The 14946-nt window shown below is 40.0% G+C and overlaps 1 protein-coding gene across 1 annotated transcript; it reads right to left on the bottom strand.

Moving 5' to 3' along the window:
* Positions 1-1112: 1112 nt before the first annotated feature.
* Positions 1113-12790, bottom strand: LOC105918853 (acidic amino acid decarboxylase GADL1). The gene is made up of 15 exons (XM_036129005.1): positions 12723-12790; positions 10337-10485; positions 10076-10202; positions 8469-8559; positions 8235-8344; positions 7977-8092; positions 5989-6068; positions 5639-5693; positions 5403-5519; positions 5259-5323; positions 4251-4332; positions 3909-4108; positions 2379-2430; positions 2157-2246; positions 1113-1733 (listed from the first exon to the last, which is right to left on the bottom strand). Exons 1-15 carry the CDS (start codon positions 12739-12741, stop codon positions 1560-1562), a joined length of 1527 nt encoding a protein of 508 aa, XP_035984898.1. The 5' UTR covers positions 12742-12790; the 3' UTR covers positions 1113-1559.
* Between the last annotated feature and the right edge of the window lie 2156 nt (positions 12791-14946).

Genomic DNA, 14946 nt, shown 5'->3' with positions numbered 1-14946 from the left:
GATTAAATTTGGAGGCAGGTTTGGAAGACACCTTCTCTAAGTAGCAGCTGTGGCATACAGTGCTTTACTAAAGGGTTCACCACCTTTGGCAATTTTCACATTTTTTTGCATCCCAACCTGTAATCAAAATTATTGATTTTTCAGCATTTCATTTACAGAGTATGCTTACATCCTTGAAGATTTATTTTGTTGTTGTGAAGCAAACAACAAATAGGAAAAAATAACCTTTAAGCTTGCATTACTGTTACACCCCCCCCCCCAACATATTTAAGTGTTTTTCCTCTTAACCACTAGAGTGTTGCTTTAGCAGGATACTTCGGCTCATTGTCCTGCTGAAAGGTGAACCTCCGCCCCAGTCTCAAGTCACAGGTAGAATGACAGGTTCTGTCCAAGAACATCCGTTTACCATTTGTATTTAGCACCATCTATCTTTCCCATGACTCGGACCACTTCTCGCAGTCCCTGCTGCTGAAATCATCCCCACAGCAGGATGCGGCCACCACCATGTTTCTCTGTGGGGATGGTGTTCTTGGGGTGATGGGTGGGTTGGGTTCTGCCAGATAGTGATTTCCTTAGTGGCAAAGGTTTAATTTTAGTGTTATCTGGCCAGAGCATCTCCCTCAATACATTTGGAGAATTGCCCACGTGCCTTTTGGCAAAGTTTTTTCTGGCCACTCCTCCATAAAGTCCAGCTCTATGGAGTGTCCAGCTGATTATGGCTCTATGTACAGATCCTCCTGTCTCTGCTGTGGAGCTCTGCAGCTCCTTCAGGGTGACCTTTGGTCTCTGTGCTGCCTGATTAATGCCCCCCTTGCTCGGCATGGGACGTTTGGTGGATGGCCCCCTCTCAGCAGGTTTATTGTGGTACCATGTACTTTTCATTTGAAGATGGTGGATTTGATGGTGCTCTGGGGGGGATCAGAGATGAGGATATTTTTAATAACCCCACAGTGACTTGTACCTCTCAACAACTTTGTCCCTGACTTGTTTGGAGAGATCGCTAAAGAGTCCTTCTGCAAAAGAGGTATTTAGATGGAGTCTGAGTTGAAACAAGAGCGAGTGCAACACTTGACGTCGTCTTGATATGTGGCATGAATCCAGGGATGAGTGAGTGCTTTTATAAGCTTTATAAGACAGTGCTGTTTTGCACAAGCTTGGATGGAAAAAAGTAAAGCAGCAACAAATGCTACTACAACTAATAATGACAAAAAGAATTTGTGGAATTAAATCCACAACACAATAAATATCAAAAGGAAGCTGGAGTTGACTTTCCATTTCAAAATTTAAAAGACATCACATTTAGAGACAGCACAATTAAGCACCTATTTCTCTTTAGATTGAATCAATATTTGGATACATTTCAGCTCATCTATTGCTTTTGTATAGATAAACAGTAGAAAAATGATCAAACATGTACAGATCACCAGATCTTAACAGGATTTGCCCAATTGATGGTACAGGCTGTTCCAACTCTCATTTCTGTTGGTTCTTTGGTTGCCAGAAAATACAGTTCAAGTCCATCTATTGCAGACGAACAAAAAGCTCTTGATGGAAACACATTACAAGTCCTTCCCCAGACGGTGTATCTCCTCCAGGACGAAGTCCAAATCCTGCCTTTTCACCTGAGGGCTGATGACAACCATCCGGAAAAAGTTGGGCTTGTCCCCATGCTTCTGATAGCCAATCATCATAGTACCAGACTTCATCATGCGCTCCTTAACTACTGGCGCCACCTACAGGGGAGGAGGAGAGGCTACAATGGGTGTTTGTTCATCTGCTTTTATTTGTTTGTATGTGATAATGTTTGTGGCTTTAAGTGTTTGAGTGTTGGCTTTAATCCCAACATGTCTTAACAGACAACAATGTGATGTCTGGGATTGATCACCGACCTAAACATGTAGAATTTATGATGGAACAAATTTTTGTGCTAACGGACCCCAGCTGCTGCACATTGATGCAAAATTCAGCTTCAGCTGAAAGATTTGTTAAAGGGGTTCTTTTGTTATCTACATCACTAGAAAAAAAACTGCAGCTGCATGTGTACCAATAAGAATTGAATAATTTACTTTTCACCAACCTGATTCAGGAATTAAATGAAGTGAGGTTGCTGAAGCTAAAATAACCTTTACATGCCATTTATCAAAAAGACTCCTTACAGCGTGTAGCTTTTTCCGCAGCTCGGGGCCATCCGGTAGGTTCCTCAAGCTTGGTGGGATGTACCAGAAGCAAACATTTGCAAACTCAGGCTGTAAAAGTAAATAAAAAAAAGGGAATATTTAAAACATGAAAAAAGACACAGATTTGATACGCATTTTACATACAGCCTGAGAAATCAGTGATTATATCTGGAATTATGCATGTATTGCCAAAAAGCCCACCTCTATTACCAATCTGAATCCTTCTCTTTTTTTGATCTCTTGTGCAAGATACCTGCATAGAAAAGAACATTTATAGTCAGAATGAGTCAAAAATCTGATCATTAGGGACAGATAGTTCAGACTGCAACAGTAACCATGCATTTATATCAACGGACCTGACTGTAGGAAGTGAAAAAGGATCATTTCTATGTATATCAGTGAGTGATTCTTTTTAATGGAAGGTGGATGTTTTCCAGATTTCTCAAACATGGAGAAACAGTCACTAATGGTAGGTTGACCTATTAATCCAAGTAAAACTCAAACTGCCCTACTGGTACACAGGAGAAAAAAGACCAGGTTTTTCTATGAGCTGCCTTCAGGTCATCTGCCTTGTTGGGTCGGAAATCTCTCAGCTTCCTCTTGACAACAGCTCAAAGATTTTCTATAGGGCCCAGAGTTTGCTGGCCAATCAAGAACAGTAACACCATGGTCATTGGACCAGCTTTTGGTACCTTTGGCAGTGTGGGCTGGTACCAAGTCCTGCTGGAAAATAAAAGCAGTGCTCTAAGATGTCCTGCTAGATGCTGCATTGATTGTGGACTTCAGAAAACCCAGTAGACCAATACCAGCAGATGAAATGGCACACCAAACCATCACTGGCTGTGGAAACTTCACACTGGACTTCAGGCAATGTGGGTTCTTTGCCTCTCCACTCCTCCTCTGGCAACTGACTCAGTGGGTAGAGTACAGTCAGTGGTGTTTGATGCCAGCTCACCCCTGTCACAGGTCCTTGTGGCTCTGGCAAGGCATTTACCATTCTTCTAGACTCTGGGACCCTGATGTCCAATTGAAAAGCACTTTACTTTCATTGGAAGAGAGCAACTGTGCAGTTCTTTTTCCCCTCACCCCAGGAAAGAGACTTCTGAAGACGTCTCTGGTTCCAGAGTGGCTTCACATGAGGAACATAACATTTGTAGCCGAAGTGTAGGATTCATCTGTCTGTAGTGAATTTTTACCTCCAACCTCAGTCCACTCCCTGTGAAGCTTCTCCAAATTCGGATCAGATTTTTGGAGTGAACAAATATTTATGTTAATGTGTTTTTTTGGTTTGAACCCCACTGGGACATCATGTTTACACCATCAGGCCAAAATTATGCGATTTACACTCATCTGGAGGCCAGCGGTCAGTTTTATACGGATGAAAATGTTTGCATCCTGGACAGAGAGGAATGTGGCTTTAAAAGGAGAATAAAGGAGCCATTTTTGTGAAAAGAAGCCACCCATTGTTAATAGTCCCCCTCTTACAATGCTATTAGCGCGCTAACGATAAGGTTGCTAACTTGATGGCCCTGCTATATATATGTGAGCACAAGTCTTGATTGTCCCAGTCAACTTGTTGGGCCACTGTGTAAAGGGATTGTGTGTAACTCTTCAGAATGAAGATCTCTCTTGGAGAAGAGACAAAACATCTCACAGCGGGGTTTTTCTTCCTACTGATTTTAGCATATCTTTTTTTAAGAACCATCCCAAACTAGTCTCTCCAGGACTCACCTGGCCATTTCGAGGGCTCTGTCCACCCTGTTCTCCAGCTCTCTGGTCCCCACAGCTTTCCACATGAGCCAGAACTTGAAAGCGTCTGGCTTCCTGCTGCACTGGACCGACTTGTCCCCGGTGTCGTAGCTCACATCGTAGAACTTGTCCTGCTGGAAGAGGTAGGACGCCCCGGCACAGTGGCAACGCTGGAGGAGACACTTGGAAAAGGGAAAAGGAGAGTTGTTAGAGAGCTGAAATGTTAATTCACTGCAATATAAAAATTCTAATTGTTGGCTCCGCTGGTGACATTTTTCTTAACTTTTCTCTGGAACATATTGGGTAATAGATTTGCTTTCTTACGCTCTTGTCTCGAACCAGGAAAGCCGAGCACTGCAGGGTAGCCATCAACATTTTGTGAAGGTTCCAGGCAACAGAATTGGCCCTTATCAGGTACAACAGAGACACAGTGAGCACATTTATGGCCACAACCAACTTAAAATTCATGTCATGGTTGTGTAAAAGAAAATTGTAATTATTTGGACTTGGCTCTGTGATGCAGGTAGGAAACCCCCTGATGCTAGTAAAATAAAAATAATTGCCAATTAAATCAACTATTTTTTAAAATAACTGTAACTGTGATACAGCAATTTAAACCTAATATTTAAAATTAAATAATATACTTTGTAGTGCATAGCAACACCTCTACTCTTATATACATTCAGTTGCATCAGGGCAATTCAAAAAGACTTGTATTTTAGTTAAGATGTGGTCAAATCAACATTGTATTCCTCAGTCCCAAAACCTTCGGGATATGGTAACTTTGAGACCTTATCATGTTCTTATCATCTAAAATGCTTCAATGGCAACAGGTCCTCTAAAGTGAGTTATCCAATTCTGCTATTTTAAACCCAGAAAGCTTTTATGACCGATTACTAATAAGTCTAATGTTATCTATCATCTTCTGGCGTGAACAATGTGTTATACTCTGATTGTAAACCTGTGTTCTGGAGTGGAGCTCCACCCAGCAACAGATGACTATATCTACATAGTGGTTGCTTTGGATTCTGTCTGAAGTGTAGACTTGGTCCTCCATATAAACAGGGTGGGAGGAAAACAATGCACATTTTTTTTGTGCAGCATACAGTTTGTAAGTTTGTCTACTTCAGTTTTAAATTCCGGCAGAACCATTTATTTTCTTTTTCTCCACTGACTGGAGCCGCATCAATTGAACTTGGTCACTTCTTTCAAGCGTGTTTTGACCACAGCTCTGGAGTGATCCAGAGTGAAAAGCCACAAAGACATCCAAACACTCTTGTGACATCCATGTGACCTGTATGGACCTCCGTAACCAACTACAGGGCTACTCACCTGTGGATGCCCTTTAATAAGTGCTTGTGCTTCTTAGACATCAGAGCACCTCCACCCCAGCATGCCTGAGGAGAACAGAAATAAAATAATGATGATGAAAGCTGATGTTGAGGCCCTAGGCGATTAACCGGCAAAGCAGCTCACATCCACATGCAGCCACAGGTTGTGCTTCTGGCAGATGTCGGCAATCTCATCAATGGGATCAAAAGCGCCAAACACGGTTGTTCCGGCTGTGGCATTTACGATGAAAGGAACCGCACCCTGAAAAAACACGTGCGTGTAAACGTTCACGTATGTTAAACCTGTGCTCAGTGTTGACACTGGGCACACATGAAAGACGCACAACAAACAAGGCCCCGCAAACATGGTGGCAGACTCACCTCACTTTTTGCCAGATGTATTTTTTCTTCCAGAGCGGATGGAATCATTTTCCCCCTGAAAAACACAGAATAATTGGTTTATGATCAAATATATGAGGTGGTACTTTTAAAACTTTGTTATACTTATTGAGTTTTTTTTTCCTTGGCAGTATGTAAAAGTATTTACCATTTTTCTTTTGTTCTTGCTTTTTGTCAGACTAATGTTTCAACCCATCAAACTATTTTGTTTAATCAAACTGAAAATATTAGTTTTTAAAAAAAAAAAAATTATACTTAAAGAAAATAAATGAATATCCATCAGATCCAGGTAAGACAGCTAATTTGAAGAAGACATGTTGAAAACATCTTACCTGCTATCAGAAGGCACAACATAAACATTCTTGGTGCCTAATCCCAGCAAAGCTGCTGCTTTAGCGATGGAGTAATGACTCTGAAACAAATGAGGCAGTTTACAGATTAAAATATTAATTTATAGTGCTGGAAAAAATATTTTCCCCTCACAGCATTGTTCTTCTGTGTTTTATTTTTATTATTAATGGCTAGATCCCATGTTTGTTGTTGAATGTTTGAATATATTCCTTATTTTTCATCAGTTATTAGAAAGTTTAATATTTATAACGTCCTGCGAGACTGATGGGTGTAAATATTTATAAAGTTTTAAGATTGTAAATCGGAAATTTATATTTTGTAAATATATACTTTTCATATATATTTCTAATTATGTAACAAGATGAGTCTAAAAAAACTAACTATTTTCAAATAATTCTTTACATTAAATTCACTTTTAGATGGTGGTGGTATTTCTGAGGTGTTTCAGTCTGGTTTTACAAACTTAACTTTTAAGTGTTATAAAACACATTTTCTAGCTACTGATGCTGGTAATTATGTTGTTGTTGTTCTTTTAAACCTTACAGCTGCCTTTGACACAGCGGATCCTGGGATTTTATGTAATCTTTAACACTTATGTTGTTGAAAGGTGCAACCTTGGCGTGGTTTCAGTCTTACTTGACACACAGAAGTTTTGTGTCAGCATAAATGAGTTTGTGTCGTCTCCATTGTTTCTTGTCAGGGTACCTCAGGGTTCTATTCTAAGACGCCTTCTTTTGTCTCTGGATTTGTTGCCCTTGGGTTCCTCACAATTTGGAATTTAATCCACTGCTATGCTGATAATAGTCCAGTCTGCATTACTTTGAAAATTAAGGTCACTCAGGCCTTTATTGGAATGCCTAATTGATTTAAAAAACAGGCCATGTTTTTTAGTTTTGATGATAAAAAGACTGAGGCCTTATTAATCAAACCCACGTGACCCTTGTGACAACCTCTATCTTGGTTCGTTGACTCCATATTTGAAATTAACCACCACTATTTTATTGTATTGTACTGTGAAATATATTTTATAATTTTATATTCTTGGAGGACCCCCGGTAGTCTAGCAACCACTTTGTGGGAGCTAATGGGGATCCAAATAAAGGATACAGAATAAAATGGGAGTGAAATTAAATGGTGACCTTAAATTTGATACACAAGTCAGCTCTGTAGTAAATGCTTTTCCCAGCTGCAACAAATTCCTGAAATAAAGACCAGTTAGTCCTGGCAGCACTTTGAGAAGATATTCAGTATGCTATATATTGAGCTCAGACAGGTTTCCCTTTCTTGCCTTTAGTTTGTCTAAATTTCAGCTGCTCACCTTTTAACTTAATCACACAGGCGAGAAAACATAATTTCTGTTTCTCTATATAACTGTTTGAACTGGTGAACGTGGCATATTCTAGCATCTGGGAATTGTATCTAAGGATAAGCCAGACAGGTGGGGTTTGACAGTTATCTTCCTGAAACTTAGATTATTTGTTTGATTTTCCAGTAATGCCACATAAGTAAGCAGTGTGGTTAAAATGTTGTCTTAAAATACCTCCGTATATGTGTTGCCATTTTAACTCAAATGTTGCGAGTCAGTCACAATTTTACGAAGCAATGAAATTATCATCTGGCCTTTCCCATATCGGAATCTTGAATAATAAACTTAGTGTGTGCAAACCTCTGACTTAAATAAGTTAATTCAGTTTCCACTGGCATTTAGCGAATAACAGCAGTTTTGGTGATCCTATCCTGCCTAAGACAGGAAATGTTTAGTCTATTTTAAAGTCGAACAGAAAAAAAAGTTGTGTATGTAAATATCTGGGATTAGATTTATTTGCCTGTGAAAACCCATGTAGAGGTAATGGTAACTGTACCTCCTACTGATAGTTCCCTGCTGCTTACAGTCAGCATTGGGTTGGTAGTGCTGCGATGCTTGTGAAGTACAGTATAAATGTTTTGATGAATTCCTGTGGAATCATACCTCCTGAGACGTTAACATGACTAGCCGTGGAGAACCGTAGATCCCAGTCTCTTTAAAATCTGGACAGTAGTAATACCGTGCTAAATTTACAGCATACATGTTGGACATCGATCCCCCTGGAGGAGGAAACGCATACAAGAACATTTGATTTTGTCAAAAAAGGAATAAAAAATTTTGATGAAGATCTTCCTCTGTGCCAAAACTCAATAAATTCTGATTCAGTGTATGACATCAATACAGTAAAGCTGGCACGTGCACCTGGATTAAAGAGTCCATCCCCTCCGTCCTTCCAGCCTATCAGCTCCATCATCGTCTTTAGTACAGCATCCTCCATCAAAGTGAATACTGGGGCCACCTCATACGTGTACCTGATGAAAGCCATAAACACGGAATCTCATGAAATACTGCTAAGGCCGGCTATAATCCTCAGTATGTGAAACCAAGGGAGCGATTATTTGTGTGAGGCTTTTAACGTTATGTCACATCACTCACAGGCTGGTTTTTATTGCCTCAGTAATGAAACTTGCCACCATGGAATGAGGCTCCATCCCCGCAAACAACTGGTTGAAGAAACGAGGGTGACCTGTTGAGATTAAAATGAGCATCCTTAGAATATGTTTTTAGTGTTGTGATAGAGCTCCTCAAGAAGTTAGACAAGTTAGACACATTCTGCACACTGTGCTGACACATCTTAAGGTCTGAAACACAGTGGGTTCTTCAGTCAGGTTCAAAAGAACCCAAACAACATCTAACACACAGCAGACCTTAGCTCAGTGCTCAACCAAGGTCCAACTGATGGCTGAAAATAACCTAACCCAATCTAAGTCTAGGGTAGATGTGCGGCAGATCTAAAACCAAACAAGGAGGAGGACGTTTCAGTCTTTTCCCTCTTTCAGTCTTTTCACTGGAATTAAGGTCAGCCAAATAAAATGGATGAATATGAATGCTTTAAACTTTAAAATTTACTGCAAAATCAACCAAAATCATTTTAGTAACATTCCCCATAAACAATCAGTCCTCTCCAACAACAATGTCTTAGTCACATTTTTCTCCTTTTAAAATTAGAGGTACTACTTCAGAGTGTAGTCCGTGTTTACTTCCTGGTTCCTGAGCCAATCATATGAGAGTTCCCACGGTTCCTAACACTGTGAAGCATTTGGTATTCTATCTTGAACAAAAACAGCATTAGCCTGCTAACATAGAAGCCAGTATACAACATCATATTCCTATCCTGTGAAATTAAAAATTCAGTTGGATTTCACACCAGCAATGGACCACTGAGAAATGGCTGTTCTCTGTGTATGTGTTGTTCCGATTTGCAACACTAGGTGTCAGTATTACTTACTGCTCCTTTAACTTTTTAGAGGTCGTGGAACCTCTAAAGTTAAAAGATCACAATCACTGTACAAACCATTTCATGTAGCTAATATTACTGCATGTGTCAATTCTCCAAAGAATTTCATAAAAAATAGTGCCAGCTTGTTGTTTTGTCAGACCAAATGTCCCTTCTCAGTAAAAGGGTTGGTTGTGGTAATGATATGCAGCTCTACCAAGTTGACTTTGCTCTGATTGGCTACAATCTTATTTGAAAAAGCGGAAGCTTTTTTTATCAGCTAGTTGGAAAACCAAGACTTGAATTCCCCCACAGGAAACAGCCTTCAGTAATGTCCCCATAAAACTCTTTGATTCTCTTGTCTTTCAGGAGTGAGTGGAACCTTCATGCATTTTTAAGCACCCTCGGATATATCAGCTCCCCTTTTTAGTAACCGCTGTGAAGTTCGTTTCAGGTTGAATATGGAATATTTGCGCTCCACATCTTCAGCAGCATCTGCCTCCTGTTTGAGCCAGTACAGGTAAGCTGATCTGGGGCTGCTGTCTGCTTCACCTTCAAGTTCTCAGCTCAACCTGCTGGAGGGAGGAGGGGCGGTGGGAAGGGGAGGGGGAATGCTGTTTGCTAGATGGTGTGGTTGTCAGTGCACAACAGACCATAATATACCTCCAGAAGCAAAACGTTTTCAAAGACACAGGCCATTTAGTTCAGTTCAGTTTTATTATCATGTTTGATAATATCGACATTTAATTTAAATGGGTACACTCACTGGTCTTGACGCTGTATCTGATGGCGTCCCTGCAACGCTGCAGTATCTTGGACTCAGGCTCTCCTGTGTCTTTCAGCTCCAGGTCCAGCAGCTCTTTCAGCTGCTCAGGGGGCCGCCACTCACAAACCTGTCCGACAGAGGCAAGCTGTTACTGTCAGAAACGTTAGATGACAACAAATTCTAATGTTTCTTGTGTACGTAATAGTCCAGACTCAGTACACAGTGACAAACTGTTGAGGAGTAGGAAGGATTTAGTTTTACCTTCTCTTTGACGTTTGTTCCTTTTTTCACTGCTTCTTGAATAATTATTTCCATGGCTTGTTGGATGAAGCTCTCTGCTGGTTCCATGTCCTCAGCAGTATCTGGAGAGCATTTGTCCGGCTTCATCAGCTCCTCCAAGGTGGAATGGCCTTTAGAACAAATCACAGACCAATTCTAATAAATGTATCCATTATCAAATGTGGTAAATACTACTGTTTCTATTGTAAGTTTCTCTTTCTCTGATGCAACACTATCTTTAAACCTTCCCCAGCACCCCACATGTACCCTCTATCTGTGAACAGGATGTGCACCTGCTCTTCCAGAGGCAGGAGACCAAGAGCTGTGTGAGATGATTAAAGACCTGTCACCCTTACATGTGTAGCAATGAAGTGCTTTAGAATACTGGTGTTTGCTCATCTGAAGGGCATCCCAGGACCCTTGTTGGACCCCCTGCAGTTTCCCTACAGGGCTGACAAATTGGGACTGGATTACATTCTCCCACACCTTGAAGCTCCAGGGACATATGCAAGGATCATGTTCATGTGTGTGTGTGTGTGTTTCCCCACTGCTCTTCTCACTCTACACCAATCACTGCACCTCAGGGGACCAAGCTGTCAAACTCCTGAAGTTTGCTGATGACACAACGGTCATCACCTTCATCAGGGAGAATGATGAGTTGGCTTAAGAAGAGCCCACCCACTCTCCCCCCCCCCCTCCCCCATCACCATACTCAACAGCTCTGTGTCTGCTGTGTAAACCTTCAGATTTCTGGGATCCACTATGGCCCGGGACCCAAAGTGGCAGCCCAACACTGTCGGCATCCTCCAGAAGGCCCAGCAGAGGATGTACTTCCTGCAGCTCAGGAAGCTCAACCTGCCTAACTACTGCTGATCTACTTCTACACAGCCATCATTCAGTCTGTCCTCTGCTCATCCATCACTGTCTGGTTTGGATCTGCCACCAAAAAGGACAGATTAAAACGGACAGTCAGTACTGCAGAAACCTGCTCTCCATTCAGGACCTGTGCATTTCTAAAGTCAGTAAACAGACAGGAAACCTCACTGCAGATCCATCTCACCCCAGTCAGCTCATTTTTACTGTACATACAGTCATATTGTATATACTGTATACCAAATCCACCTACCAAGAGTACATAAAACTGCATATAATACTCATTTATTCTAGCATTCTCTGAACTCATCACACCGTGGCCCTGTATGTTTGTATGTGCACCCATACATCACTCCCACCTCTGACTTGTATATAATAATAACAACAATGGAAATAATATTTACTCCTGCACTGTCTGCACTCTGCTAATCCCACCACTGAATCATAGTCTCAGTTTGTCTGCTTGTTTATGGTGTGTTCAGATGTGTTTTCCATACTGCAGACTGTTAGATTTTTTGGATGACTGAATAAGTAAGCACATCATGAGCATTGTTCAATCCAGAGTCAAGTTCCTCGTATAGGTACACATACCTAGCAAAGAAAGATTATTCTGATTCTGAAACTGGATTGGTTAATCCATTCTAATACAAAAAGGATTATTCTGAGACTTGTAAGGCAAGGCAATCTTATTTATATAGCACTTTTCAGTAACAAGACGATTCAAAGTGCTGTGTTATAGTGGTTATGTAAATATGAACACAACTGAAGGTATATGCATCAAATGCAGCTGCAAGGCTTCCATAATTGCAAAGTATTAAGAAACACACAGAAAAAACCTCAACAAAAGAATTTGCAACATTTGCTACAGTGTGAGGACCTGCTGCTCCTTGTGGTTCCCCACAATGAAAACTTCTGTTGTTGGGTTGGGTTTAGGACTAATGTGTGAAAAATGCTTAGGTTAAGTTTAGTTTTAGGGTTAGGGTCAGTCCATAGAAATGGATGGAAAATGTATAGAAGTTAATGCAAAGCCCTTATCACGATACCAGAAGCTCACATTTGTGTGTGTCTGTGTTTATCAGTACCGTTTGATACTGACACTAAGAACTGGTTTGAATTGAGTTTTCATCCATCTACTTTCAAAGAGTTTTGAAGTGATCAGGTCACTAACAGGTAAAGCAACCAGCTCATGTTTGCACTACAGCACATGATGATATTATCATACAGGTCTGTAGTAAAATCCATTTTCTTATACATAGTATGAGGATTTTACTACTGACTTTTATAATCACATTTAATCATTTTTTTACCATATTTAATAAAACCTTTACGTGATTCCACCAATTTTACTTTCAAAAAATCCTGAAATGCAGTATGATATCATTGTATTTTTCACAAAAGAGTAGATTCTAATTCCAACATTATTTGATACTGTTTTGTTATATAGATAAAACATAGATAAAAGATCTTTGTGAAAAAAGTGTTTCATAGAACTCACCATTCATTTGTCTCGTCATACTTTGCCAGATATTATGCAGCTTTGTTTTGTTGCCTGCAGCTCAACACACACTTACAGTAAGATGCCACTATATATATAGACTGGAGGTTGGACTATCCTGATGTCATGGAATTTCCCACTGATCCATGTGAATGTTAAACAACCAAAAAAAAGCTGCACCATGCAACAAAGTTGCCTGAGTAAATCTGCAATAGCAGCTTTATTAAAGGTGTTGCATATTTCTTATGCATGCAAATTTATATATTTCTTTATTACAAAAAGACAAAACTACGAATATACCAAAACATATAGTTCAATGATATCAATAGAAACAGGAGATTAAAAACTAGCAATAGATATTTATGAGCCACTGAGCTGTAACTGCTTAAAGATGTCCACATAATTACTGCAGCTTTTCAGTGATAAAAACATTTAGGTGGCCAGAGGTACAGATAGAAAAATGGTGCCGTAAGCCATAATTACCTCTAAAGTCTAAAGCCTATGCTGTTTCTAGCATGAAGCAGTCTCAGTCAAAAAGATTTTGTTGAAAGTTTTGCACCTTGAGCCCTTTAAGAAGACAGCATCACAACATGTTAAAGAAAAGTAAAGTACAGTATAATAAGTGCTACTAAATTGAATATAATACAACAGCTTTTTAATTGTATTATCCTTCAGTAATGCAAAAGCTCCACCTCTACTTTAGCTTTTAGGTGAAGTTAATTTACTGCTCCAGATCCAGCAATTAAACTTATGGTTTATTATTTGAACTTTCTGAACTAAATATACAATAACATTGCAGGGCAGAGTTAACATTGTGGTGCAGGATAAAGAAATTCACGTAGCCATCACAAGGTCACTGAAAACTACAGTCAAACTCAAGGTTGTGCAATGCGCTTTCAGTAAGTGAAATGCTGATGTGCCACAGGCTCCCTAAACTGAACATTGCCCCTGTCATCCCATGATGGAAAGTTACTGAATGTGGCTGCACTGTGGGAAGTTAATGAATCTAAGAATCTGTCAATATCAGTCACATGGGGTATTCAAGTGATAAGTATGGGAAAAAAGGGAGACCCATGTAATATAGTATGTTGGTCACCTAGTCTGGAAGACTGGATAGAGACCAAAGTTCAACTCATATGGGAAAAAACTTAAGCTAAGTGGATGCTGACCTGCAGCTGTATAGCTTGATGTGTTTTCTGTTTGAAATACTTTGATCTTTGTGAAACATTTTACAATGCTTATGTCCTGGAAAGGTGCAATAAAAATATAGTATTACCTACTTTACGGTAATGATGATGCTTATAATGTCTGGTGCTAAAGTAATGTAATGCAGAGAAAGCAAAGATGGTTTGATAGGACCCACCCAATATATTTAACATGAATCACATAATAATTAATATATAAAATATATAATTTTTAAAGAGTCGTCGACTCTTAAAATGATTTAGAAATCAAGAGCAAATTTTTTTCTAAAAGAAAAAAATATATAAGAGTAACAAAACTAGGGGAAGGTTTAGAACATGATCTTTTATGTTTTAACCTGACATCGATGAATCAAAACGTCCTCCGGTTAAACATCAGCAAAACTGAAGCCATACTGGGTGTCACTCCTCATCAGGTCAGATCATCTTCCAAAAACCACCATCTCTTTCTCCTGTCAAGTCATCCCTCGGTTTGAGACTGGACCCTTAGCTTTCATTTAATAATCACAGCAATCATCCATTAAAATCTTGTGTCTTCCGCTTTAACAACTCCAAACTTCATCCATCTGTCAACCTTACTGATGCTGAAAAACTGCTCCATGCCTTTGTCTCCTCAAGGCTTAATTCCTGTTATGCCTTGTTCATGGGGATTCCTGCAAAGAATATCCCGAAGCTGTAATACCTCTAGAACTGTGCTGCAAGAAACCTCAAGAGAGTTCACAGAGACACATCATCCAATTCTGCATAAACTTCATTGACTCGCCATTATAAAAAATCCTCTCATCACCCACCAGTGTATTCACAGACCTCATCACACCTAATTCATCCATCCATTCTCTCCTTTCACATAACACTAACCCCCTCCATCCACCTCGTAGGTCATTATAGACAGTGGGTGTCCGGGCCTTATCTGGACATATGGACCTGCGGCGTTGTCAAAGACCACATGTATGAGCAGAGGAGTACCATCTCTGCAGTCAAGCATGGAGGTGGATCTTTAAAGATGTGGGCTGTTTTTTGCA

This window comes from Fundulus heteroclitus, chromosome 3 (genome assembly GCF_011125445.2).
Source record: "Fundulus heteroclitus isolate FHET01 chromosome 3, MU-UCD_Fhet_4.1, whole genome shotgun sequence".
Taxonomy (NCBI): Eukaryota; Metazoa; Chordata; class Actinopteri; order Cyprinodontiformes; family Fundulidae; genus Fundulus; species Fundulus heteroclitus.
The sequence above is the reverse complement of the archived record's forward strand: the minus strand, read 5'-3'. Positions and strand labels throughout refer to the sequence as shown.